General features: G+C 43.8%; 2 protein-coding genes across 2 annotated transcripts in view; both read left to right on the top strand.

Annotated features, from left to right (window-relative positions):
• Positions 1–4,528: 4,528 nt before the first annotated feature.
• LOC115159339 (3'-5' exoribonuclease 1) lies at positions 4,529–7,302 on the top strand. Its single transcript, XM_029708929.1, has 7 exons — positions 4,529–4,968; positions 5,101–5,261; positions 5,433–5,655; positions 5,827–5,910; positions 6,031–6,140; positions 6,254–6,368; positions 6,477–7,302. The coding sequence occupies exons 1-7, from the start codon at positions 4,891–4,893 to the stop codon at positions 6,717–6,719; spliced, it is 1,014 nt and encodes a 337-aa protein (XP_029564789.1). The 5' UTR covers positions 4,529–4,890; the 3' UTR covers positions 6,720–7,302.
• A 1,536-nt stretch (positions 7,303–8,838) lies between these two features.
• Positions 8,839–25,557, top strand: part of LOC115159338 (malignant fibrous histiocytoma-amplified sequence 1 homolog) — a 33,091-nt gene continuing 16,372 nt past the window's right edge. The window contains exon 1 of the mRNA XM_029708928.1: positions 8,839–12,377. Within this exon, the coding sequence (XP_029564788.1) occupies positions 9,422–12,377 (2,956 nt within the window). The 5' untranslated portion in view covers positions 8,839–9,421. The remainder of the gene's footprint in view (positions 12,378–25,557) is intronic.

Below are 25,557 nucleotides of genomic sequence, written 5' to 3'. Positions count from 1 at the left end.
GAAAATCTCAAAGATGAGGTCAAAATGATTGGATCACATGTTTTCAATATGCCAGCACCCTTCCTTTGCGAGGATAATGACAATTGAGCCTTTTTCAAAAATGTTTTATTAGATTGGAGAACATGTTGGAAGGGATCTTAGTTATTGTCTTGCTGGAAGATTCACTTGTGGCCAAGTTTCAGCCTCCTGGCAGAGGCAACCAGGTTTTTGGCTAAAATGTCCTGGTCATGGGTAAATTGTATGATGCCATTGACCTTAACAAGGGCCCCAGGACCAAAATAGCCCCATAACATCAAAGATGCACCACTATATTTTACAGTAGGGATTAGGTATTTTCTGCATATGCGTTGTTCTTTTGAAGGCTAAACCCACCATTGGTGTGCGTGGTCAAAGAGCTCTATTTTCATGTCGTATGACCATAGCACCGCCTGAAGTTTGCTAAACGGCAATGGCACATGGATTGGAACCGGTGCTATTGTCATAAGACATGAAAATAGTGGTCTTTGGCCACGCACACCAATGGTGGGTTTAGCCTTCGAAAGAACGATGCGCATGCAGAAAATACCTCCTCCCTACTGTGAATTGTGTCGTTATCCTCAAAAAGGGAGGGTGCTGGACTATTGAAAACAGAGGATCCAATAATTTTGGCCCTTTATCTTTTTGAGATTGTTTAACAAGTTATATATATATATATATATATCTATATCTCTCTCTCTCTGAGCAATTGTATTAGTGTAAAATATACATCTCATGCAATATATCTCAGTATTTATTTTATACAATGTATTTTTCCCATCTTTGTAAAGGGATCCAGTAATTCTGGACCCCACTGTATGTGTTGGGATAAGCCATTGTTGACTCAACAGGAAATTACACTAACTGGTAAAACTATGTACACTGTTATGTGTGATGCAGGTCAAAATAATTGGAAGAGCAATGTTTATGAGGAAACTTTCAAGGATTTTTAACAAATAGATTTGCAATCAAAATGTCTGTATTTTCACATCACATTTCTTGTACTGAGTTCTTTAAGTTGATTTATGTTAAGTGATATGACTTCAGAATAGACATAGGTATTTTTAAGTCACTTCAGGATTTGCACCATGTTTGTACTGAGCTCATTCTGGTATGTGGGTGTTTGAGTTCAAATCCTTCAATTTTTAAAGGGGTGGAAATGGCAGGAATTTACTTGGGACTGGAACCTTAGCAATACACATTTCTGTCTGCTCCTGTTGATGATTTAAAATGTTTTACAGTGTTCACTATGCTGCTCTATGTAAATAAGAGTCATTGGATATGTTTTTAAAGGAACAAGTATGAAGAATGGATTTTTGTATGTCAGAATTAAATATGTTTTGCAAGAATATTAAATTTTTTGTTTATTTAAACTCCTCGTTGAAACCACCAGAGGTGGTATTATTACTGTGGGTGATATGAAACAAGCCTTCTGATGGCAATTTAGTGAATGATAGGAGAGCTAACCAAAGGTTTGTTTGACTTATCAATCCCATGACCTCGTCACTATGAACTATGATACTCAAACAGATGTCTATAGAAGTGACTGATGAAGCCTGTTCAACGCATAGCAACCTGTACAAAGGTCTGCCAGCTGAACTATATTCAGCAAGACCCTTAGACACCATTCACCAAGCCATACGTTAACAGATAAGACTGTTTACTGTAGAGTTCACTACTATATCAAACACACTAAAAACAAAAATGAACGGAGTGGGAGTGGGGGGGGAGAGAATAGTCTGACCTTTCTTGATCACTAAGAACAATTTGCTGCCTTTTATACAGGGTCTTATAAGCAGTGTTGATTTTAGCATGTAAATCTTGGTGGGGCACTTCTACTTTTGATACTTAAGTATATTTTAGCAATTACATTTACTTTTGATACTTAAGTATATTTGAAACCAAATACTTTTAGACTTTTACTCAAGTAGTATTTTGCTGGGTGACTTTTACTTGAGTAACTTTCTATTAAGGCATCTATACTTTTACTCAAGTATGACAGTTGTGTACTTTATCCACCACTGACAAACGGTTCCCACAAACTGTTAGGGCCTACATAAAGCTTTCCCAACTGCAGAGTCCCAACATCAGTCCCAATGCCTTACCACTGCTCCACCTGGCTATCAGCGGAGCCTTGTGTGGCAGCGAAACAGTTCATTCAGCCTCATTTACTGCCTTTAAAAGAAATCATAGCTGACATGGCTGACTTGCTTAAACAAATCTTTTCTACTGACAATTGAGATGTACAAACTATGGCATAAAGGGATGACAAGCGGAAAAGAGGCAAATACGTAATTTTGATTAAGACATTAATGAGCGAGCTAGGTTGGAGGTAGTCAATATAACTATTTGTTCACTACTTTTGAAATGTACAGCGACAAAATTCAGAACATGGGCCGTTCTTAGTGTTCTCCCTGTACACCAAGTCAGAACCGTAGGATAGATAAAGGGGGCATATAAGCAGACAACGAAAGCTCTTACAATATTCAATGATTACATTTCTCTAAAACTTGAACCCGATCGAACATGTCTGGAGAGACCTGAAAATAGTTGTGCTGCTACGCTCCCGATCCAACCTGACGGAGCTTGAGACGATCTGCAGAGAATAATGGGAGAAACTCCCCAAATACAGGTGTGCCAAGCTTGTAGCATCATACCCAAGAAGACTCGAGGCTGTAATCACGGCCAAAGGTGCTTAAACAAAGTACTGGATAAAGGTTCTGAATACTTACACTACCGTTCAAAAGTTTGCGGTCACTTAAAGATGTCCTTGTTTTTGTAAGAAAAGCTTTTTTTGTCCATTAAAATAGCATCAAATTGAACAGAAATACAGGGAAGACATTGTTAATGTACATTTCTATTGTAGCTGGGAATGGCTGATTTTTAATGGAATGTCTACATAGGTGTACAGAGGCCCATTATCAGCAACCATCACTCCTGTGTTCCAATGGCACGTTGTGTTAGCTAATCCAAGTTGATCATTTTAAAAGGCTAATCGATCATTAGAAAACCCTTTTGCAATTATGTTAGCACAGCTGAAAACTGTTGTCCTGATTAAAGAAGCAATAAAACTGTCCTTTAGACTAGTTGAGCATCTGGAACATCAGCATTTGTGGGTTCGATTACAGGCTCAAAATGACCAGAAACAAATACCTTTTTTCTGAAACTCGTCAGTCTATTCTTGTTCTGAGAAATGAAGGCTATTCCATGCGAGAAATTGCCAAGAAACTGAAGATCTCCTACAACGCTGTGTACTACTCCCTTCACAGAACAGAGCAAACTGGCTCTAACCAGAATAGAAAGAGGAGTGGGAGGCCCAGTGCACAACTGAGCAAGAGGACAAGTACATTAGAGTGTCTAGTTTGAGAAACAGACGCCTCACAAGTCCTCAATTAGCAGCTTTATTAAATAGTACCCTTAAAACACCAGTCTCAACGTCAACAGTGAAGAGGCGACTCCGGGATGCTGGCCTTCCAGGCAGAGTTGCAAAGAAAAAGACATATCTCAGACTGGCCAATAAAAAGAAAAGATTAAGATGGGCAAAAGAACCCAGACACTGGACAGAGGAACTCTGCCTAGAAGGCCAGCATTCCGGAGTCGCCTCTTCACTGTTGACGTTGCATTTCAATTAACAGTTGTGCCTTGTTAAAAGTTCATTTTTAATGCGTTTGAGCCAATCAGTTGTGTTGTGACAAGGTTGGGGTTTTCAGCTTCCAGAAAATGTGTACAGAACCTTGCGACATGGGGCCGTGCATTATCATGCTGAAACATGAGTTGATGACAGCAGATGAATGGCACAACAATGGGTCTCAGGATCTCGTCACGGTATCTCAGTACATTCAAATTGCCATCGGTAAAATTAAATTGTGCTCATTGTCTAGTTTATGCCTGCCTATACCATAATCCCACAACCACCATGGGGCACTTTGTTCACAACATTGACGTCTGCGGTTGTGAGGCCGGTTGGACGTACTGCCAAATTCTCAAAAATGATGTTGGGTATGGTATGGTAGAGAAATTAACATTCAATTCTCTGGTAACAGCTCTGGTGGACATTCCTGCAGTCAGGATGCAAATTGCTCATCCCTCAAAACTTGAGACATTGTGTTGTGTGACAAAACTGCACATTTTAGAGCTGCACCCGTGTAATGATCATCCTGTTTAATCAGCTTCTTGATTTGCCACACCTGTCAGGTGGATGGATTATTTTGTCAAAGGGATGTAAACAAATTTGTTTCAAACATTTGAGAGAAATACGTTTTTTGTGCTTGTGGAAAATGTCTAGGATATTTTATTTCAGCTCATTAAACATGGGACTAACACTTTATATTTTGCGTTTATATGTTTGTTTCGTAAATTAGATTGATTGCTTGTTACTTTCTAGTGCCTCCTTGCTTAGATTCAACTAAAAATAGGAGTCTGGTAGTCGATTTACTGGTGTAATGGTCTTCCCTGTCAGCATGTGTCGCTAATGTATTTTAGGCGTCAAGTTTAACCGGAACTGCAACCGGAGATTACGTTTGATTGTTTATATTTTTCCACAATATTACCTTTTAGCTTGCTTGCCAGCTAGCTATCCAAATGTATATATAAAGTGTGTATTGTCTGAATAAGGTTGGAAAGATATAAATAAAGCGAAGTGTCTAATATCATGTAACAGTAACGTTGTTCCGCGACAAACTTCGGATAAATATTTTTTTATTCGCTGACCACTGCCACAGACACGCGCGGGAAGAACGCGCGGAAACAGGACATGACAGGAGGATTGTTTGCTACAAGAGACGTCTACCAATTAGCTAGCAAGTAGCACGCAAACATTTTATTTCCAGTCAACATACTTGGATTAGTTGGTTGAGACAGTCCTATCCCTCAATAATGGAGGAATACAAGGAGAATATTCAAGACAAGGGTGACAATGTGAAATTGTCGTCTAAACCCGAGGGAGATGACAAGGTGAGTAACTTACTGTACAGCTAATGTTAACTCTGCTACAGTAGGAATAACAGCCAGGTGATGTTTTAAACGAGTTACCTACTTGTGAGACTAACGTTATATTTCTTTCTCTATTTCAATTCTTGCAACAAGGTGTGTAGTAACATTGGTGAACCTGTCCCTCAAGTATCTTCTACTCGTGGCGAGTTCAGTGATCCTGTTTACAAAGAGATTGCTCTTGCAAATGGACATATCAACCGCATGAACAAGGATGAACTTCGGTCTAAACTGGCTGAGTGTAAGCTTGACACACGGTATGTAGGAACACTTGTTTCAGCAGGAGATTGCTACAAACGTAATCCATTGGAGATCAGGATTTCTACGTTAGGAAATCTCAGAGCTGCTTGACATGTCACTGGAAAAAGATCTGTATCACTGAACATGATCCCAAGTGTCTCTGTCTCTCTCTCTCACTCTGTGTGTAGAGGTGTGAAGGATGTGATGAAGAAGCGGTTGAAGAACTACTACAAGAAGCAGAAGCTGTCGTTGATGCAGTCTGTGACAGAGGGTGGACCAACTGATGCCTACTACGACTTTATCTGTGTGGTGGACTTTGAGGCAACGTGTGAACAGGACAACCCCCTTGACTTCACGCATGAAATCATTGAGTTCCCAATGGTCCTGTTCAACACCCGCACTTTAGACATTGTGAGTAAGTGAGGAGGGGACGTTGTTAGTACACACAAGCCTTACAAAGTATTGATTCTATCAGATGTATGGCCCTTTTGAGTTCACATTAGTAGTTGATGCAAATAATACAACTTAAACACACACACACACATGTTTTGTTATCATGAATGACACTGGATTTCATTATAGGAGGACAGCTTTCAGGAATATGTCAGGCCAGAAGTCAACACACAGCTGTCAGAGTTCTGCATAAAGTTGACAGGGATAACACAGGTGAGACACCAGACAGATGTTGTCTAAACCAATTTTGAAGGATTAGAATACTATGATCCACAATACTTCACACATTGTAATGTTAATATAAGAGTTTTCTAACTGCTTTTTTTGGGCCAGAAAATGGTGGATGAAGCAGACACCTTCCCCAATGTTCTTAAGCGGGTGGTGCTTTGGCTTCAGGAGAAAGAGCTTGGCACAAAATACAAATACGCCATTCTTACAGATGGGTACGTACGTGTGGGCAGAGGGTACTAACACTGCTTTTGTGTATTAATGATAACTCTAGCGAGATATGATTATGTTCTCATTAGTACAACTATGTGCTTTGTTATTTCCACAGATCTTGGGACATGAGCAAGTTCATGAACACCCAGTGCCGTTTAAGTCGGCTCAGATATCCAAAGTTTGCAAAGAAGTGGATCAACATCAAAAAATTATATGGAAACTTCTATAAGGTTGTGATTATAAAATTATCCGAAATATTTCTCTAAATGTATAGACATGTTAGACACGATCTGTTGAGTAGAACAATAGAACTAGAATCCTCACTTTCTTTTTCACAGGTCCCTCGTACCCAGACCAAGCTGAGCAGCATGCTAGAGAAGCTGGGCCTTCAATACGAGGGCCGCCCTCACTCTGGCCTAGATGACTCGCGCAACATTGCTCGCATTGCGCTGCGCATGTTGCAGGACGGCTGCCAACTGCGCATCAACGAGCGCATGCACGAAGGTCAGCTGCGGACTGTGCCCAGCTCTGCCCCTGTGGAAGGAGCCCCACCCCCACATACTCCTTGCAGCAGAGACTAGCCCCCCCACCTCGACTTCAGCTCCACATCCCCTGGCTCTGTGACTTCCACATTGAGGCCTTCAAGCAGGCATCCCATGTCTGTTTTACTCCCATGACTTGAAAATAATTCATAGCATTTTTCCAACTCAATCTGTGTACTTTTTTGTCCCAAATTGTAGGACTCTGTGGGTAGTTTTTTAATTGTATTAGTAGTGCCACTTACCATAATAAAAATGTTGTTTCTGCCTTTTGACAACTAGTGTAAATTTCCACAGTAGCACTCAGACATTGTTTGCTATGAGTTTCTTTAAAGAATAATTGTTATTTCGCTGGGCTTTTGTCTTTCATATTGTCTGAAAACAAAACAACCTTGCTGACCCTCAAATGTACTTAACTGTGTCTGTTAGAGGCCTGGCTTCAGTATTTTATTTTACAGAGCAAGGCCTTTGTGCTTATTTAACTTGGTGTCCACTCTAAAATAGGTTCAAGAAAATTGAGGATATGTTTGGTGTAAGTAATGCACAAACTTGTGGGCTAAGAATGTATGAGCTATTGTCTTAAACCATTTCTCATTGAATACTAATAAATATTTCCTTAGTTTTAGCCTGCTTTCTTTACTTTCTGGGGGGGCAGTATATTTCAAAGAGCTTTGACATTCCTTAACATTTGTAAGGAAAAATACCCAATTTTCATACTTGAGTAAAAGTAAAGATACCTTTTTAATAGAAAATGACTCAAGTGAAAGTCACCCAGTAAAATACTACTTGAGTAAAAGTATTTCGTTTTAAATATACTTAAGCATCAAAAGTAAATGTAATTGCTAACATATACTTAAGTAGTTAAAGAATAAATCATTTCAAATGTCTTATATTAAGCAAACCAGACGGCACCATTTTATTTGTATTTTTTTATTTACGGAAAGTCGGGCACACCAACACTCAGACATCATTTAAAAACGAGCGTTTGTGTTTAATGAGTCCGCCAGATCAGAGTCAATAGGGATGACCAGGAATGTTATCTTGATAAGTGTGTGAATTGGACCATTTTCTTGTCCTGCCAAGCATTCAAAATGTAACGAATACATTTGGGTGTCAGGGAAAATGTATGGAGTAAAGAGTGCATAATTTTCTTTAGGAATGTAGTGAAGTAAAACTTGTCAAAAATATAAATAGTAAAGTACAGATACCCCAAAAAACTATTCAAGTAGTACTTTAAAGTATTTTTACTTAAGTACTTTACACCAAGGGTCCTTAACATGTATCGTCTATCTCGGTTTTTGTTTGTGCTGCGTTTTTTAATCAGTTTGAACTTCATTGGCTCAGAATGAAAAGTGGGACATTAAACATGACTGTTCAATGTACAGTTCCAATGCCAAAAGAGGGAGAAGGACAATTGCAATACAAACTAGCATTGCATTTGCATAAAATGTAATTTACAAATGGTACAACATCTAACATTCCTAACATTTCTGTGCTTCATGGTATCGGGTTCACGAGAAAAGCATTATGCCCTTTTTATGTTATGTAGAAATCCAATCAAATTTCAACTTTGGGCTCCCGAGTGGCGCAGCGGTCTAAGGCACAATTATGTGTTCTTAACTGACTTGCCTAGTTAAATAAAGGTAAAATAAAAATGTCTCATTTCAACACATAATCCAATGTGATATGGTGACGTAATGGTTTTACCAAACCCTGTGCATTCACATCATATCCGTTAGATGGAGACAAATCACATGTAACTCACGGTACACGCAGTTTCCCATCAAGGAATACCAAGAGAAAGTGGTACAGTATTTTGTATTTGCCCCCAATGAGACATCAAATCAAATGTTATTTATCACATGCGCCGAATACAACTGGTGTAGACTTTAAAGTGAAATGCTTGCTTACGAACCTTTCCTTACGATGCCTAGAACTCTACATCATGCAAGTTTCAATGTCTGCTACTAAAAAATACCTTTGGATAAATATGGTGCTTGATCAAAATAACATTCCAGAAACTTAATTCTGTACTATTTGGTCTGTATTTCTTATAAGCATGTTATATCCCATCTATGACCAGAATAATTATGGGGAAAATGAGCTCAATATAAAATCATTAATTACACTTTTTCAACTCATCAGTTGGTGTGGAATATATATATATAAAATATAATGGAAAACAGTTGTCTTCTCTGGATTAAACATACACATTCCTTTATTTATTATTATCAATTTTCTTGCCAAGCAATAATAATAGCTTTTCCTCATCATGGTCAATAGAATCAATAACTTAACCAAGAAGGTGTGCTCAAAGGCTGACGCAGTGTGTTCTAGGCGTTGTTGCTCTTTCCACACGTCCCTGAGCAGGAAGGACTGCAGTTCACGAGAGCACGGGCGGAGAGAGTAGCAACTAGCGAGACATAAGGAGTGACCGTTCCAGTTGTTTGATTTCATGCATTGTTTGTTTGAATAAGGGACGCGATTGGATGCTACGATACCAGATAATGCGCTGGAGGGGCCAGCCGAAACGCATGGGTTTTAAAATAGACTTGAAATTGCGGTAGGTGTCCCTTTTCATTGTGTGGTTCGCGGCCGTAGATAAAAGAAGATGCGTGAAGCGCTGTTGGCCAGGTCCAATCGTCTTGATAGGATTGAAAAGCATGTTTTCTTGCTCCTACTCGAAATGGAGTTACTGTCGTTTTCCCCGTTGTTTGTATTGTTGATGATAAGAACAATAAACGATGAAACAAGCACCTAGACCACCATGCGACCAGGATAACAAGGAGGGGTCGGTCTGCAAAGCCATGGAGGACAAGGAGAACAATCTCAAAACGGCTACGCTGTGGAGAGATGCTGCTGTCCGCTCTAGGAAGCTGCGAAGCAACCTGCGTCAGCTCACTATCTGCTCCAAAGACAGGGAAAGGATAATTCTACCTGAAAATATAAGCGAGATAGAGGTGCTCAATCTGGGCAATAACTCGCTGCACGAGCTACCAGAAGGATTGGGGGCTACCCTCACAAACCTGCGTATCCTTATCCTCCGCAGGAACAAATTTGTCACAGTGCCCTTTGTGGTGTTTGAACTAGGTCAACTTGTGGAGCTGGACATGAGCCACAACTGCTTGAGCCACTTCTCAGAGGATATAGGCCTGCTGAAGGGGCTGAAAAAGCTCTGCATCAGTCACAACAAGATCCAGTACCTGCCGTCACAGATTGGGGCACTGCAGTGCTTGGAGGAGCTGGACATAAGCTTCAATGACATACGCGATTTCCCCAGGTCCTTCTCACAGCTCAAGAGGCTCCGTACTCTGGATGCCGACCACAACAACCTGGACCTGTGTCCCCCGGAGATTCTTTCCCTCAGTGACCTGGAGGAGCTCGACTGCTCTGGGAATACGTTTGCGTGTCTACCAGGGGACATCATGAAGCTGCAGTTCATCAAGATCCTGTGGCTCAGCAGCATTCACGTCTCCTCGTTACCTGACACCTTCTGTCAGCTGCACAACCTGGAGAGCCTGATGCTGGACAGTAACAACCTCTCAGCTCTGCCTCGTTCCTTTGGCAACCTGCAGAGACTTAAAATGGTCAATCTTTCATCTAATGAGTTTGAGGAGTTTCCCCAGGTTATCCTAAACATCACAGGACTAGATGAGCTTTACCTGAGCAGAAATCAACTGTCTTTTGTCCCAGAAGAGATAGGCCAACTGCATAGGCTGGCAAACCTCTGGTTGGACAATAATAAGATTACTTATCTGCCTGACTCCATTGTGGAGCTAGAGAGATTGGAAGAGCTTGTTTTACAGGGTAATCAAATAGCCATACTTCCAGATAACTTTGGAAAACTCTCCAAGGTAAACATTTGGAAGGTGAAGGATAACCCCCTCATCCAGCCTCCCTATGAGGTCTGTATGAAGGGGATCCCCTACATCGCTGCCTATCAAAAGGAACTCGCACATTCCCAGCTGGCTGTGAAACCCAGGTTAAAACTGGTCCTGATGGGAATGAAAAACGCTGGGAAAACACGGCTCAGGCAGAGTGTAGTGAGTGAGCAGCAGGATGCCAACTCTGCTCAGGGGAACAAAGGGATTGATGTGACTAACTGGGTAGCGGACGCCGATCGCAGTCTTACGTTTTTAGTGTATGACCTGTCAGGGAAGCCAAATTATGACCTCATCAAACCTTTTTTTCTCTCACCCGGTGCTCTGTACATCCTTGTTGTGAATCTGAAAACGTACTCACCCAAGAGCTTTTACGCCCACGTGGGGTACTTCCTCCACCTCCTCAGTGCCAAAGTGCCCCACGCTGTGGTCTGCATGGTGGGCACACATACAGACTTGTGTGAAGACATGGAGGTGGAGGAGAAGAGCCTGGATATTCACAGACAGATTGCCCTGCAGGAGAAGTGGGACAGCCATTGCCTGCGCACCCTCGCCCAACAGGTGGACCAGGCCCTGGAACAGGGCTACAACGTCCGCACCTCCAGCCCTCACATCCTCTTCTACGGCGTCACAGACAAGAACCTGAGGCGGAAGAAAGCCCAGCTGCAGTACATGCTGAACCACAGGCTGCAGCTCCTGTCCCCTGTCCTGTGTGTCAGCTGCACGGAGAGCCAGAGGAACATCCAGAGGCTGAGGGAGAAGCTCATGTCAGTGGCAGACCACAGGGACATCTTCCCCAACCTCCACCGCGTGCTGCCCAAGTCCTGGCAGATGCTGGAGGAGCTGCACTTTAAGCCCCAGGACCTGTGGCTCTCGTGGTGGGACTCGGCCCGCTTGGGCCTCCAGGCAGGACTCACAGAGGACCGCCTGCAGAGTGCCCTGTCCTACCTGCACGAGAGCGGGAAGCTACTCTACTTCGAGGACAGTCTGACACTAAAAGAGTACGTCTTCCACAACCTGCCACGCTTCATCGCCATCCTCAATGTCTTCTTCCAGAGTGATGAGTCCACGCTGCTGGAGAGGCTACTGTCAGATGGGGAGAGGGGGGACAAAAGGAGGGCCAGTGTGGTTATGGAGGGGGAGAAGGAAGAGGACCTCCGGGCTACCCATCTACAGCACCATGTGGAGGGCTTCCTCAGCCACGGCCTCCTGCCTTCCAACGTCATCCGGCTGCTCCTGAGACCTCTCATCCAGACCCAACAGGACCTCCACCTCATCATGGAGCTGCTGGAGAAGATGGGGGTCTGCTACTGCATCAACAAGCCCCGCAGCAAGCCTCTGAACGGGGCCACCGTCTGGTACAAGTTCCCAAGCTATGTCAGCAATGAGGAGCCCCATGCCGAGGCCTGGGTGAACGGGAGCTCAGTGGCTGCTAGTCCGTTCTTCTCTGTGGAGCAGCTGAAAATTGAATACAGCTTCCCCTTTCTCTTCCCACCTGGACTGTTTGCACGCTACAGTGTGCAGATCAACAGCCATGTGGTTCAGAGGTCAGATGGGCGGCACCAGATATTTGCCTATCGTGGTAAAGTGCCTGTGGTAGTCAGCTACCGTCCGGCTCGGGGCAGGCTGCAGTCCGAGACACTGTCCATAGCCAGCCATGCCTCCCTGCCAAATATCTGGACTGCTTGGCAAGCGATAACACCACTGGTTGAGGAGCTGAATGTCCTACTGCAGGAGTGGCCCGGGCTCTATTACACTGTTCATGTTCTGTGTTCAAAGTGCCTCAAAAGAGGGTCACCCAACCCACACACCTTCCCAGGTAAATATGCTTTCCCCTCTCTCTCTGACTTTGATTCTCTGTCCCTCTCTTTCTCTGTCACGTCCCTCTCTTTCTCTATCGAGTCCCTTGTCAAGCCTCCCAGAAGTAGGCACGTTTTCATTGGCACACTTCTAATTTAGCAAAGCTGTGTAAAGGACTTTGTAGTTTACATTGCCCCACCCCAATTTTCATTATTTTAATGACAATATTGAGGGTTATATGTGGTGAGAGAAACTGGAAGTGTAAAATTATACTCAAGTATATCACTTACCAGTGGTTTAGAATCATCATGGCATTATGGAAATATCTCATGGAGGGGACATCTGATACAGGTGTTTTTCATGACATACTCCTCTCCTGGGATTCATTTGAATGGATGAAAGAGAATAACGAACTGCTAATAACAACAGATTTGTGTCAGCATCACGCTGTGGAATTACCCGACAGTGATATGTTCTGACCTATTATGAATGCCTCAAACAATCTTTGGAGGTTTGAGTGAGAAAGTGAAAGCCGTTCTGTACACTCATTCACTGCTCTTGTGCTATAGTCAAACAAAATAGGGGTTTATTGCTGTGTTTGTGTGAGGATGACTCATTAGGTTTAAGTCAGTCAGTGGGGGATGGAGGCTACACAAAGGCTACAGTGCCGCTGTAGGTGACATTAGCTCAGCTAAAAGAGGGAGGGAGGGAGGAAGAGCTCCGTGGGCTCAAGCCCCACCTCTGATACACAAATTGGCCTCGGAGTGGTCTATTCTTGGCCTCTGGCTGAGTTCCTGGACAAGTTCTGACATGGTGTTTGACTGACGGTTGCCGTGGCAACACACTGTGCCTTTATTGTCTTGGAATGTGTCTGTAGTAGATGGATCATACAGCACGAGCAAGCCCAATGTCGACACTCTTGTTACGATGCACAATGCCATCCAGACATCAGTAGACCAGTGTAAGCTCATATGGTGAAATCAGTAAAGGTCTCCCTATTCATGCATTTAGTGGGAAGAAGTGTAGGCCTACAGTACATTGTCTCGTTACTGCTGCTAGTATGAGATTGATTTTGTTGTGATGTCATTGCATTACCTCCTCGAGTGCACTCTTTTGTATGACAATAGAGCACCTACTCATTTTTTGATCCTATGAATGACAGAAAATCTGCAAGACTGATATCGTTCCCTTTTTTTTAAAATAGTGCTTTTAAATGAGCCTTTTCATACTGCAGATCTTGTTTGTGTCTTCTGCTGAAGCAGTCTGTAGTGCTGGAGCTATGCGCCAACCAGGATTGTTGATATCGTAATTTAGGTGTGGTCCTGAATTGAGCAGGCAGCTGGGTCTTGGCTGGATGGGTAGCTACCCCAATCCCTGGCCCTCCTACCCTCATTTTATTTCTCCCTCTTTTCTTCTCTCTGTGTTAGTTCCCCACACTCTTGTTTTCACGCTTCAATCCCCACCTCTCCCTCTCTGGCCCAGGGAGGGCTTTGGCGGTCTTTTGTGGATTAGTTCACGTCTGCGGCGTGGCTGGTTTGAATCATTAGACATGAGACCGTGCTTTTTCAGAGCTGTTTCACTGGCGTGTCGAGGCTTCCGGAGCAACCGTCTGTCTGACTGGCCCGGGAGCTGGGACACAGACCAGCCCCTACTATACTAATAGACTGGAGCTTAGCTAGGCACATAAACTGTCCGGTAGATGGAAGTAAGGCAATTCTCTGGCAGATAGACTAGATGTCATATACTGTAGTAGAGACCTAGGAGGAACATGCGCACGGTTGTCGTTTGCCACACTTCGCAAGGCACAACACGTAGGGATTAAGTTTAGCAAGGTGATTGTCCTGTAGACACCGACAATTTATTTAACTGAGTAGTAACTAGATGGTGACTGCTTCGTGCTTATGTAAATGTGTCATTTCATTGCAAGCGTCATTGTAATTTCTGCTGGATAGGAGTGAGTGAGTTACTCTACCACAAGCTAGTCTTTCTGCTTGGGTATTTATTGAAGCAAGGCTGGATGTGATATCATGCTTGGGAGACTTTGACAAATTGAATGGGGTGAGAGGGAAGGGAGGAGACGGTTTTGTTTGCGTGGGTGGGGGATGTAATGTGTTGCAGGTTAGTGATTTGGAATTCAATTAATGGAACTTTAGCCCTGTGCACTGTAGCCTTCTTCCGACCCACCCCAGCTGTGCGCTTCTTAATTTAGACTGGCAAATAGCTGAATTTGAACAACTCACTCAAGTAGTTACTTTGCAGGTGACTGGCTCTCAGCTGCACCTGCCTGTTTCCATGGGAATGTGCCCTCTTGTTGTGTTCACTGGAGCAACTCAATGGTTGCTATAGGTTTGCTCTCCTGTAAAAACGTTGGTGATTCAACTCCTATAGAATGTCCCTTCACCCCTGCTTTGTCTCTGTAGAAATGAAAATGTTTTACCTTTTCCACAACCTGTGTTCCTCCTCCATTTAGCTGCACAGCTTTTCATATGTCCTAATATGGCCATGTTTTTGGCTGCTGCAGCTTGTTGACTCAGTGTTGGGGCTCCTCTCTTTCCGGCAGACTAAACATGGAGGACTCTTGAATATAATCTTTCTTCTGTGGAATCTAAAGAGAAGACCTCCATCGCAATAATCTTTTCCTTGCATCTGTTTTGGCCTGACATCTCCGAATCGAACAAAGGCATGCACTCCCCCTTTTATTCATGACCTGATCTGCCTTTATATGGCTGGGAAAAACAATCTCAGCCATGCAGACCAATTTCCCCCCTAAACGATGCAACCCCACAAACCTTGTATTGTGTTTGTGTAAGTGAGAGTCTGTTTGTGCTTTTGCTTGTGTTGAATGTATGTGTAAAGTGACAGCGGGTGGTGAGTGAGTAATTAGTAATGTGCAGTTAATTGTCATTTCCTCTTCCACACACATCCAGATTCGTTTGTTGCCTTCTGCTGATCTGACAGATAATGACACTTGTCGTAAGCAGAAAGGATGTGATCCTTCTCGTTCCACAGGGATTAGTCACAAAGGTTATCCTTAAAATGGATGTCCACTCGTTCCTGACCACACAAATTGTGTTTTAAAATACTGTTCAAATAGCCCTCGTTTTGGTGGAACTCTTATTGACCTCTTGAGTTTTTTGCGGGGGTACAGTACATGATCCTGAAAATCGTCTCAAAGTGTGTTTGTGCAGACATCCAAGCTGCCGTCAGTCGACCCTGAGTGGAAGACGTGTGAGAAACCAGAGTATGATCTCTGGCTGGGCGCCCAGGGTCTGTCCTTCTCCTGTACTTTGCTGTACCTCGTGTAGCAACCTTCTCCCCTGCCCAGGGCTTCAGCCTACTCTGTGAATTGCAGTACAGTAACAGCACAACAAATAAACCTGCTGGCCCACTGGCCTATATATCTGGTTATCAACCTGTGAACTTTTAAACGTGCTTGGTGCAATTTACATTCCAATTTGCTAAGTACAGTAGATATATTTCAGGTGCCTACCAAGATGCCTTATCTCACAGATCATTCGTGCCCATCATACAAGTTCAAAGGAAGAGGATAGTATTTTGTCTACATCTGCTCTTTTCAAATCAAATTTGATTGGTCACATCCAAATATTTAGCGGATGTTATTGCGAATGTAGCGAAATGCTTGTCTTCCTAGCTCCAACAGTGCAGTAGTATATAACAATTCCCAACAATACATACATCTCAAGTAAAACAATGGAATTAAGAAATATATAAATATTAGGACGAGCAATGTTGGAGTGGCATTGCCTAGGATACAGTATATACATATGAAATGAGTAAAACAGTATGTAAACATTAAAGTGACCAGTGATTCCATGTCAATGTATGTAGGGCATCAGCCTCTAAGGTGCAGGGTTGAGTAACCGGGTGGTAGCCGGCTAGTGACAGTGACTAAGTTCAGGGCAGGATACTGGGTGGAGGCCGGTTAGTGATGGCTATTTAACAGTCTGATGGCCTTGAGATGGAAGCTGTTTTTCAGTCTCTCTGTCCCAGCTTTGATGCACCTGTACTGACCTCGCCTTCTGGATGCTAGGGGTTTGAACAGGCAGTGGCTCGGGTAATTGATGTCCTTGATGATCTTTTTGGCCTTCCTGTGACATCGGGTGCTGTAGGTGTTTTGGAGGGCAGGCAGTGTGACCCGGTGATGCGTTGGGCAGACCGCACCACCCTCAGGAGAGCCCTACGCTTGCGGGCCGTGCAGTTGCCGTACCAGGCGGTGATACAGCCTGACAGGATGCTCTCGATTGTGCATCTGTAAAAGTTTGTGAGGGTCTTAGGGGCCAAGCTGAATTTCTTCAGCCTCCTAATGTTGAAGAGGTGCTGTTGCGCCTTCACCACACTGTCTGTGTGGGTGGACCATTTTCAGATTGTCAGTGAAGTGTACATGAGGAACTTGAAGCTTTTCACCTTCTCCACTGTGGTCCCGTCCATGTGGATGAGAGCGTGCTCCCTCTGCTGTTTCCTGAAGTCAATGATCAGCTCCTTTGTTTTGTTGACGTTGAGGGAGAGGTTATATTCCTGCCACCACTCCATCAGGGCCCTCACCACCTCCCTGTAGGCTGTCTCGTCATATTTTGGTAATCAGATCTACTACTGTTGTGTCGTCTGCAAACTTGATGATTGAGTTGGAGGCGTGCATGGCCACACAGTCATGGGTGAACGGAGTACAGGAGGGGGCTGAGCACGCATCCTTGTGGGGCCCCTGTGTTGAGGATCAGCGTAGTGGAGGTGTTTCCTACCTTCACCTGGGGGAGGCCCGTCAGAAAGTCCAGGACCCAGTTCCACAGGGCAGAGTTTAAACCCAGGGCCCGAGCTTAGTGATGAGCTTGGAGGGTACTGTGGTTTTGGAAGGCTGAGCTGTAATAAACAAAGTATCTGTTGTTGAAGGGCAGAGATCTAGGGAGTGGTGTCCAAAGCTGGCTTTGATTCTTAGTGTCGAAGGCGAGCCCTCCAGCACTTTCCCTCTCTGTGTGGATCCTCAAGTCCAGTTTGACTCTGTACCACTGGACAAACCCCTCTAATCCAGTTAGGGGATCTGCTAGGATCAGGCTAATAGTGATAATGGTCATGCAGGGGACTGGCCAAAAAGGCAAAGCTGAGTTGGTTAGATTATCACAGTCACACAGATGCATAGACACACGAACAAACACATTCATCATTTCACTTACCATCAAGCTCCTCACAGCCTCATCCACCCATACCTATAGAGGTATAGTAGTTACATTGAACTTTACCCAGTTTTTCCTGTATAATTGCATCGTTCTTTTTTTATTCTAAAAATGAAAGAGATGAGATGACTGAAAGCTCACGACTTTAGGCTGCCTGCCCAGCAACGACGGTGTGAAGACATTTCAGTTCACCGGAACATTTGTTGGGACATGTTCCCACATTATTTTAATTTCATTCTGACTTTTTAGTGAATAATAAAACTGACTTTTCACTGTGGACGAGCTGCTAGCTGCTTGCTGAGGAATTGGATGAGTAGCGGTGAGCCGTAAGTGCCCATAGGGCTCCCTGCTTGCTAGTTATTATAGTCGCACAGGCAGTCTATCCTCTTCCTCCCAGTAAGCCATGGCTATACTGTATCAAGGAGGAGCATAGATCAGTCATACAATCATGTATTGTTTTCTCACCACATGGCGGTCAATTTAATTGGACTCCTTACATGTTATTTAGATCCCCTGGGGAATATCTGGAACATTCTTAGGCCAACTTAAGATAAATTATTGCGCTTTACCCCAAGAGACAGCTGGTGGGTGCTCCAAATATAGCCAAAGGCCTCCAAGGCTAACTTTACGAGAAAGACGAGCCACTACGTTGATACCTGTCACAGGAATCACGGAGAAGATGTCTATGTGGTAGTATCGGCTAAGTTTCATTGTTTAAAAATGTAGCAAACCACCTTTCGAAATCTTGAGCAATATGGAGCAGTCATTACCAGTAATTGAGTACAGGGATTGGCAATGAAGTCTAAATGAGGAAAAAGTTGAAAACCTGTCAGTCTGTCTCTTGCAGCTCTTCAGCTGGAACTTCTCTGTCCGGTTATGACTTTGTGTGTTTTGCCCATTAAAACATTCCGCTGGTGGAAGTGCTGGGAAATGACGCAGCTTAGACGCTTTGGCCAAGGACTGACTGCAGGGTCAAGAGGAAACTCAGAGGCTGGTGATGATTAGTAACTCAGTAACAGCCAAGCACAAGGAACTCTGGAAGAATGAGCCAGAATCTAACAGCCAAAGTAGAGCTGTTTTGAGGAACTGTTCAGAGACTGGAGATCTCAGAGGCACAGACTAAACTACAAATGCAGTGTATTGGTTAATACAAACTTAGTAAGCTGCTGAAGGGCCTGACTTGTTGCTGAGTGGCTGTATCTAGTGAATGTGGGCCAGTCACAACTGTTGATGCAGAGAGATAGTTATCATATTAGTGATTGTGGCAGGAAACCTGTGGCTGGTTCTGTTATAATGAAGAGGTTCAGATGTCTTGCGTTTCCCGGCTCAGGGACAAGGCTGGACGTGAAAGTGATAGAGCTCATATTGCCCCTCTGACTGATGTGCTGCTGTGGCCTTCTGAATTGTATGTCTGTGTTCAGTACAGTTATCCTAAAGTGTTCTTCTCGGTCGTGTATGTTTGTGTATGTCTGTGTTGTTGACGTGAATGAGCTGTTGACCTGAAAGAAGGTTAGCCTAAAGGGTGTTTTTGTTTTGTTTTTAACTCTGTGGACATCACATGGGAAATGGTGTTATGGATATCTCACATTAGATGTGACCTTCTGACGACCTTACATAAAGTTAGGTAGTCCTATGCAGCCCTATTTAAGATTGTCTTCCTGTACAGCTCATGCTGAAATGGTTTTATTTTCTACCTGTGAATTCTAATTCTTGCTGTAGTCTGATGAATTACTCCTGTCCGCACCTACCTGTGTACTCTCAACCACACACTAACTACACTTAGGTGGATAAGACACCAGTGGGCTAAATTCGTTTTCAGAGTTGCTGTGGGTTTTAGATGGTTTGGTCTGCTCTAAATGTTTCTTTTCCATATCACCTACTTGTTTTTTTTATTGTACTGTATGAAATCTGTCCTCAACGCAGCCTAGTAATCTCTAAGAGAGGACGTGAATCCTGTTATGTCACCAGTTGGCTGCCCAACTGGAGTTGTGTGCAGTAAGCCTGTCCACTGTATTATCTCTTAGACATGTGACAGACAGTGGCTGTCGGGTTTGGATGGGTTCATAGCTTCTATCCCGTGGGAACGCAGAGTCAATGGTCACCTAGCCTCTACCGAGTCCCCAACAATCGGCTGTTCAGGTTTTGTTGCTGTATTCATAATGTATGGGTTTTGCAAGCCTGGTTGCCAGCCTTCGTTTTGTGTGATGAATTATATCAAACCCTTTTCAGCATAGCTTTCCCCTTTTGCCCGCTAGCATCAGTCAAAATCCTGAATGTGTTGACCAAAGCCATCAAGGCTCAAACTTGTAGTTTCCTAGAAGGGAGTAGTTTTTTTTTCTTTTTTTTTTCTCCATTTGGCGGGCCATTGTCTGCCTTGAAAGGGAAATGGTGTCTGGAAATAAAATTAGGGCACTCTCATTTATAGTTCTTCACATTCAGGCTTTCAGGCTTTTCTTCCGGTCAGCGCACACTCCTTTGACGTGGTCAGAGGTCTAGAGCTGATAGCAGTGGTGGACATGGGCTGTTTTGGTCACTGTCGGACAGTTCACGTCCTGGATGAAGCATGAGCACAATGTTCCTCTAGGCCAGGGATAGACAACTTTAATGGGGATGGGAGCCATAAAAAATCTGAACTGATCATGAGGGGCCGCAGTTGCTCACGGGTTTGCCTATCCACATCCCCCTCCCCCCACTGCGAGCAAACATTTTTGTGACCCCCCCCCTCTTGACAGCGCAGATATTTTGGGGTTTGTTTTAGAGTAATTTTTTGCAATTACACACATTTTGCCATGGGGTGTAGAGAAATGTTTGGTTTACAGCTAATTTCCTGCAGTTCTACACATTTTGCCTTAGGGTGGATAGAAATGTTTGCAGTTTTTAATATGATATCGGAGTCAGACTAACAAAATCAATAGGGGCCCCCTGGCTGGTAATTCAACCATGCTAACAAGGAGAATGAACCTGTCCTCAGATCAGTTCAGTTCCTGGCAGATTGCCTTGCCAGCTGCCAATTACTCAGCTCCGCCTGAGGAATGATTCATTTATCCACTTTAAACCCAACCAATGAGTGTACGTATTTATAGTATGTGGGTTGTTTTTTGTGTGTGGGGGGGATGTGATGAGCAGGCTGTCTGTTTTAAGGACCATGATAACCTAGCTATTACTGTTAGCTGCTAATTAATACACAGGGCTGTTCAGCAGCATCCTGCCCCAAGGAATGGACAGCTATTTTAGGAGCCCCTCTTTTGTTTGTTCTACTCTGGGTTTATTTTCACCATTGGTGAACATATAGAGTTGAAGTCGGAAGTTTACATACACCTTAGCCAAATACTTTTAAACAAATTTTTTTCACAATTCCTCACACTTAATCCTGGTAAAAATTCCCTGTCTTAGGTCAGTTAGGATCACCACTTTATTTTAAGAATGTGAAATGTCAGAATAATAGTAGAGTGATTTATTTCAGCTTTTATTTCTTTCATCAGATTCCCAGTAGGTCAGAAGTTTGCATACACTCAATTAGTATTTGGTAGCATTGCCTTTAAATTGTTTGACTTGGGTCAAACGTTTTGGGTAGGCTTCCCACAATAAGTTGGGATAATTTTGGCCCATTCCTCCTGACAGAGTTGGTGTAACTGAGTCAGGTTTCTAGGCCTCCTTGCTCGCACACGCTTTTCCAGTTCTGCCCACAAATTTTCTATGGATTTGAGGTCAGGGCTTTGTGATGGCCACTCCAATACCTTGACTTTGTTGTCCTTAAGCCATTTTGCCACAACTTTGGAAGACCGAACGTGTCTCCTTTCTGACCGGTATGACGGCTGCGTGGTCCCATGGTGTTTATACTTGCGTACTATTGTTTGTACAGATGAACGTGGTACCTTCAGGCATTTGGAAATTGCTCCCAAGGATGAACCAGACTTGTGAAGGTCTACAATTCTTTTTTTCTGAGGTCTTGGCTGATTTCTTTTGATTTTCCCATGATGTCAAGCAAAGAGGCACTGCGTTTGAAGGTACGCCTAGAAATACATCCACAGGTACACCTCCCAATTGACTCAAATGATGTCAATTAGCCTATCAAAAGCTTCTAAAGCCATGACATAATTTTCTGGAATTTTCCAAGCTGTTTAAAGGCACAGTCAGCTTAGTGTATGTAAACTTCTGACCAACTGGAATTGTGATGCAGTGAATTATAAGTGAAATAATCTCTGTAAACAATTGTTGGAAAGATTACTTGTGTCATGCGCAAAGTAGATGTCCTAACCGACTTGCCAAAACTATAGTTTGTTAACAAGAAATTTGAGGAGTGGTTGACAAATGAGTTTTAATGACTCCAACCTAAGTGTATGTAAACTTCCCACTTCAACTGTATCTGGTTCTCTCATGCTGTGACATTACTGTGTAATTTAATGTATCCATGCTCAAGATGATTTTTAAGAGGATACTGCACTGTGTCCATTTTCAGTGTTTTGATATGGGCTACATTTGAATGTGACCGATTTCTATGAAAGACATTTACACACAGTAAAAAATGTTATTTTCCTCGAGTGGACAATAATTGCATGAATTTTGCTGTAGGGAATCCTTTTTTATTTTTTTGATATCTCCTGCTCTCTCCCATTTCCCTGGGGCAGACTGAGGCATATTTCCTAGTCACGTCACATGGTGTATTTTCCTGCGTTATACAGTCGCCAGGTGTTACCGTTAAACCCATATTTAGTCATTTTCTTGTTTGCGTATATGACCTTGCTACAACAACCCAATATACAGCACACAGTGTTTTTAAACGGATATCCGTTTAATATGCATTACTCTATATTAGCATTCCTTTAGCTAAGCCCAAGGATTGTCTCATTCAAAATGAACATGATTGTGATGTAGGGCCTTAAGTCATCCGCACCAGCCAGGCCCATCAGTGTGAGTGGGCTGATAATGTGATTGGACAGCTTCAGTGTCAAAGGGAGAGGAGGGCAGTGGGGCTGGAGCTGTTTTTGACTGCTGTGCTGCATAAGGGTGATCATCTCATTATGCACCAGATGTTAACATCTGGCCCTGCAGCACGCACACATGTTCGCTCGGGCATGCACACACCACTGTCCGAACAGATGAGCAGCAGCTCTCTCTGCGCGCACAATATACAGGGGAGAATATAATGGTCTGCTAGTAGTTATTCCATATCCTGCCCTGGTTATGATAGGACCCTGTCTGTGCTATGCTACTGCCCTGGCTATGATGGGAGCCTGTCTGCACTATGCTACTGCCCTGGTTATGATAGGAGCCTGTCTGCACTATGCTACTGCCCTGGCTGTGATAGGAGCCTGTCAGCGCTATGCTACTGCCCTGGCTATGATAGGAGCCTGTCAGCACTATGCTACTGCCCTGGCTGTGATAGGAGCCTGTCAGCGCTATGCTACTGCCCTGGTTATGATGGGAGCCAGTCTGCACTATGCTACTGCCCTGGCTATGATGGGAGCCTGTCTCCACTATGCTGCTACCCTGGCTATGATGGGAGCCAGTCTGCACTATGCTGCTACCCTGGCTATGATGGGAGCCAGTCTGCACTATGCTGCTACCCTGGCTATGATGGGAGCCTGTCTCCACTATGCTGCTACCCTGGCTATGATGGGAGCCAGTCTGCACTATGCTGCTACCCTGGCTATGATAGTGCAGACAGGCTCCTATGTTATTGCCTCCTCTCTCTCTTTAGTGCATATGTGTTCATGTTCAGGATAATGCCGCTGTGATTAAACTCTCTTCTCTGCCTGCCAGGATTAAGCTCCACTTTAACCACAGCCATCTTAAACACACAAGTGCTGCTGGCTGGTTCTCCGTCCTCATCTCTTCATCCTAACGTACCCCAGAAGGCTGCCTTTGACACTGCCAGATTCTCGTCTGGCCTACTTGCTGTTTGCCAGGCAGGCCCAGCTCAGTCTCCAAGGCAACCCACTGTGGAATGGCCAGAATGGGTTGGCCAGAATGGGTTATTTTTGTGCCATCTCCTCTGGCAGAGAAATAGGGCACACATTCCACAGGCTGTGGGCCTGTCCGTGTCAGGAGGCAGGAGCCACTCGCTGTTCAAAAGGGATTAGTCTAATTGAATGTGTTTGAGAGACTGGTCACGATATCTTCCCGTCTCTTTGTTAAGCTGCCTCTGAGATAGTCATGTCTCCAAACGAACTCCCTCTGTCTGTGTAACCCTGGCTCTTATCAGACTAGTCAGAGAAGTGTTTCTTTGTGTCTAGTGTTTGTTTTACCCCACATCTTGTTCTACAGTGGACTGCAGTGCTTTATATAACTGATAGGAGCAACTATTTTATGATTTGGTCAATATTTCCCTCCTTTTGGATTTATGGAGTTTGTTAGAACTAGACTGGAATGCCAAGCAGCAAACTCTGATGTGTAATTATCCTCCCCCCACTTTCTGGCAATGTGTATTGTTCATAAACAGACAGTCAGTTACCTCATCAGACAAATTATGATCTCATCGAGGTGGTGGTCCAAATTGATGCAGCAACTAAAACTGGAACACTTACATTTGCTGGTCAAGGAAAGCCACTCCAACACTCAAAGCCAATCAACTTGCAGGCTTTTTGTTGTCGTTGGGGAGACTGAGTAGGTCTTGGCTGAGGCTACCAAGACCAAAGTTTACGCCCCACACCAGACGTCACAGATGTAGGCTAGTAACAACAGAACGTTAAGTGATTTAAAACCCTTGTTATGCAGTACCTGTAAGGTAATGAACCCTGGTGATCAAAATGTGTGTTACTTAAAGTAGAAAGAATGTGGTTTTCGTTAGGACATTTTAAATGGCGTTCTGTTTGGGCCTCGTCCTGGGCCTTCTCACCTGCACAGCACAGAGTGGGCAGAGCAGACGGCTGCCTGTGTGGAAATCTCATTCGCAACCAGCCCTGACTCAACTGCATCTGACCACCAGACGGCTGCTAAACTCTGTCTTTTTGGGTGTCATGGAAAACCGAAGTGTGTGTGTGTGTGTGTGTGTGTGTGTGTGTGTGTGCGTGCGTGCGTGTGCGTGTTTGGGTATATGTAGCACTGCTATATGTCGGTCTGTGTCAGTGAGACAGAGTGAGTTGTCTCTGGCCATGTTTGTTGATCATGACCGGCTGCTTCATGTGACGTGCTTGGCCTGACTGTTGTTTCAACACACTGTGGTGTTAATCCTCTGACTGAGCTGATGGCCTCTGGATCTGAACTCAGGGCAGAGGCAGCTGCTCTATGTCTACCACTGACTCACTGCTCTCTCTCTGCCTGCCCTGGGCACTACCACATGGTCTGATGCTGCACTGGTGGCAACCTGAGTGCTGTGTCTACTCTACTGTCCAAGATGTCTGATCTGTTTACTAGAAACTCAAATGTCAGAGTATGCCAGTACTCTGGCATCCAAACATCCTGAGTTCCTGACTGTACGAGCCACACTGTCTTTACTCAGGAAGAACCTGACCTGATCGGACTATGTACAGGCAACCTGATCTCTCTTTCCCTGTACTAGTGTAGATTCCGTCACTGTTCTCTGTGAGGGGTCAAATGGTAGGCTGTTGATGAGGGACATATAGTTGAAGTCGGAAGTTTACATACACCTTAGCCAAATACATTTAATCTCAGTTTTTCACAATTCCTGGCATTTAATCCTAGTAAAATTCCCTGTTTTAGGTCAGTTAGGATCACCACTTTATTTTAAGAATGTGAAATGTCAGAACAATAGTAGAGTGATTTATTTCAGCTTTTATATCTTTCATCACATTCCCAGTGGGTCAGAAGTTTACATAAACTCAATTAGTATTTGGTAGCATTGCCTTTAAAGTGTTTAACCTCTCTGGGCTAGGTGGGACGTTAGCGTCCCACTCTATTCAACAGCCAGTGGAATTGCGTGGCGCGAAATACAAATACCTAAAAAATGCTATAACTTCAATTTCTCAAACATATGACTATTTTACACCATTTGAAAGATAAGACTCTCGTTAATCCAACCACGTCGTCCGATTTCAAAAAGGCTTTACAGCG

Source organism: Salmo trutta, chromosome 23, assembly GCF_901001165.1.
Source record: "Salmo trutta chromosome 23, fSalTru1.1, whole genome shotgun sequence".
NCBI lineage: Eukaryota > Metazoa > Chordata > Actinopteri > Salmoniformes > Salmonidae > Salmo > Salmo trutta.
The sequence above is the reverse complement of the archived record's forward strand: the minus strand, read 5'-3'. Positions and strand labels throughout refer to the sequence as shown.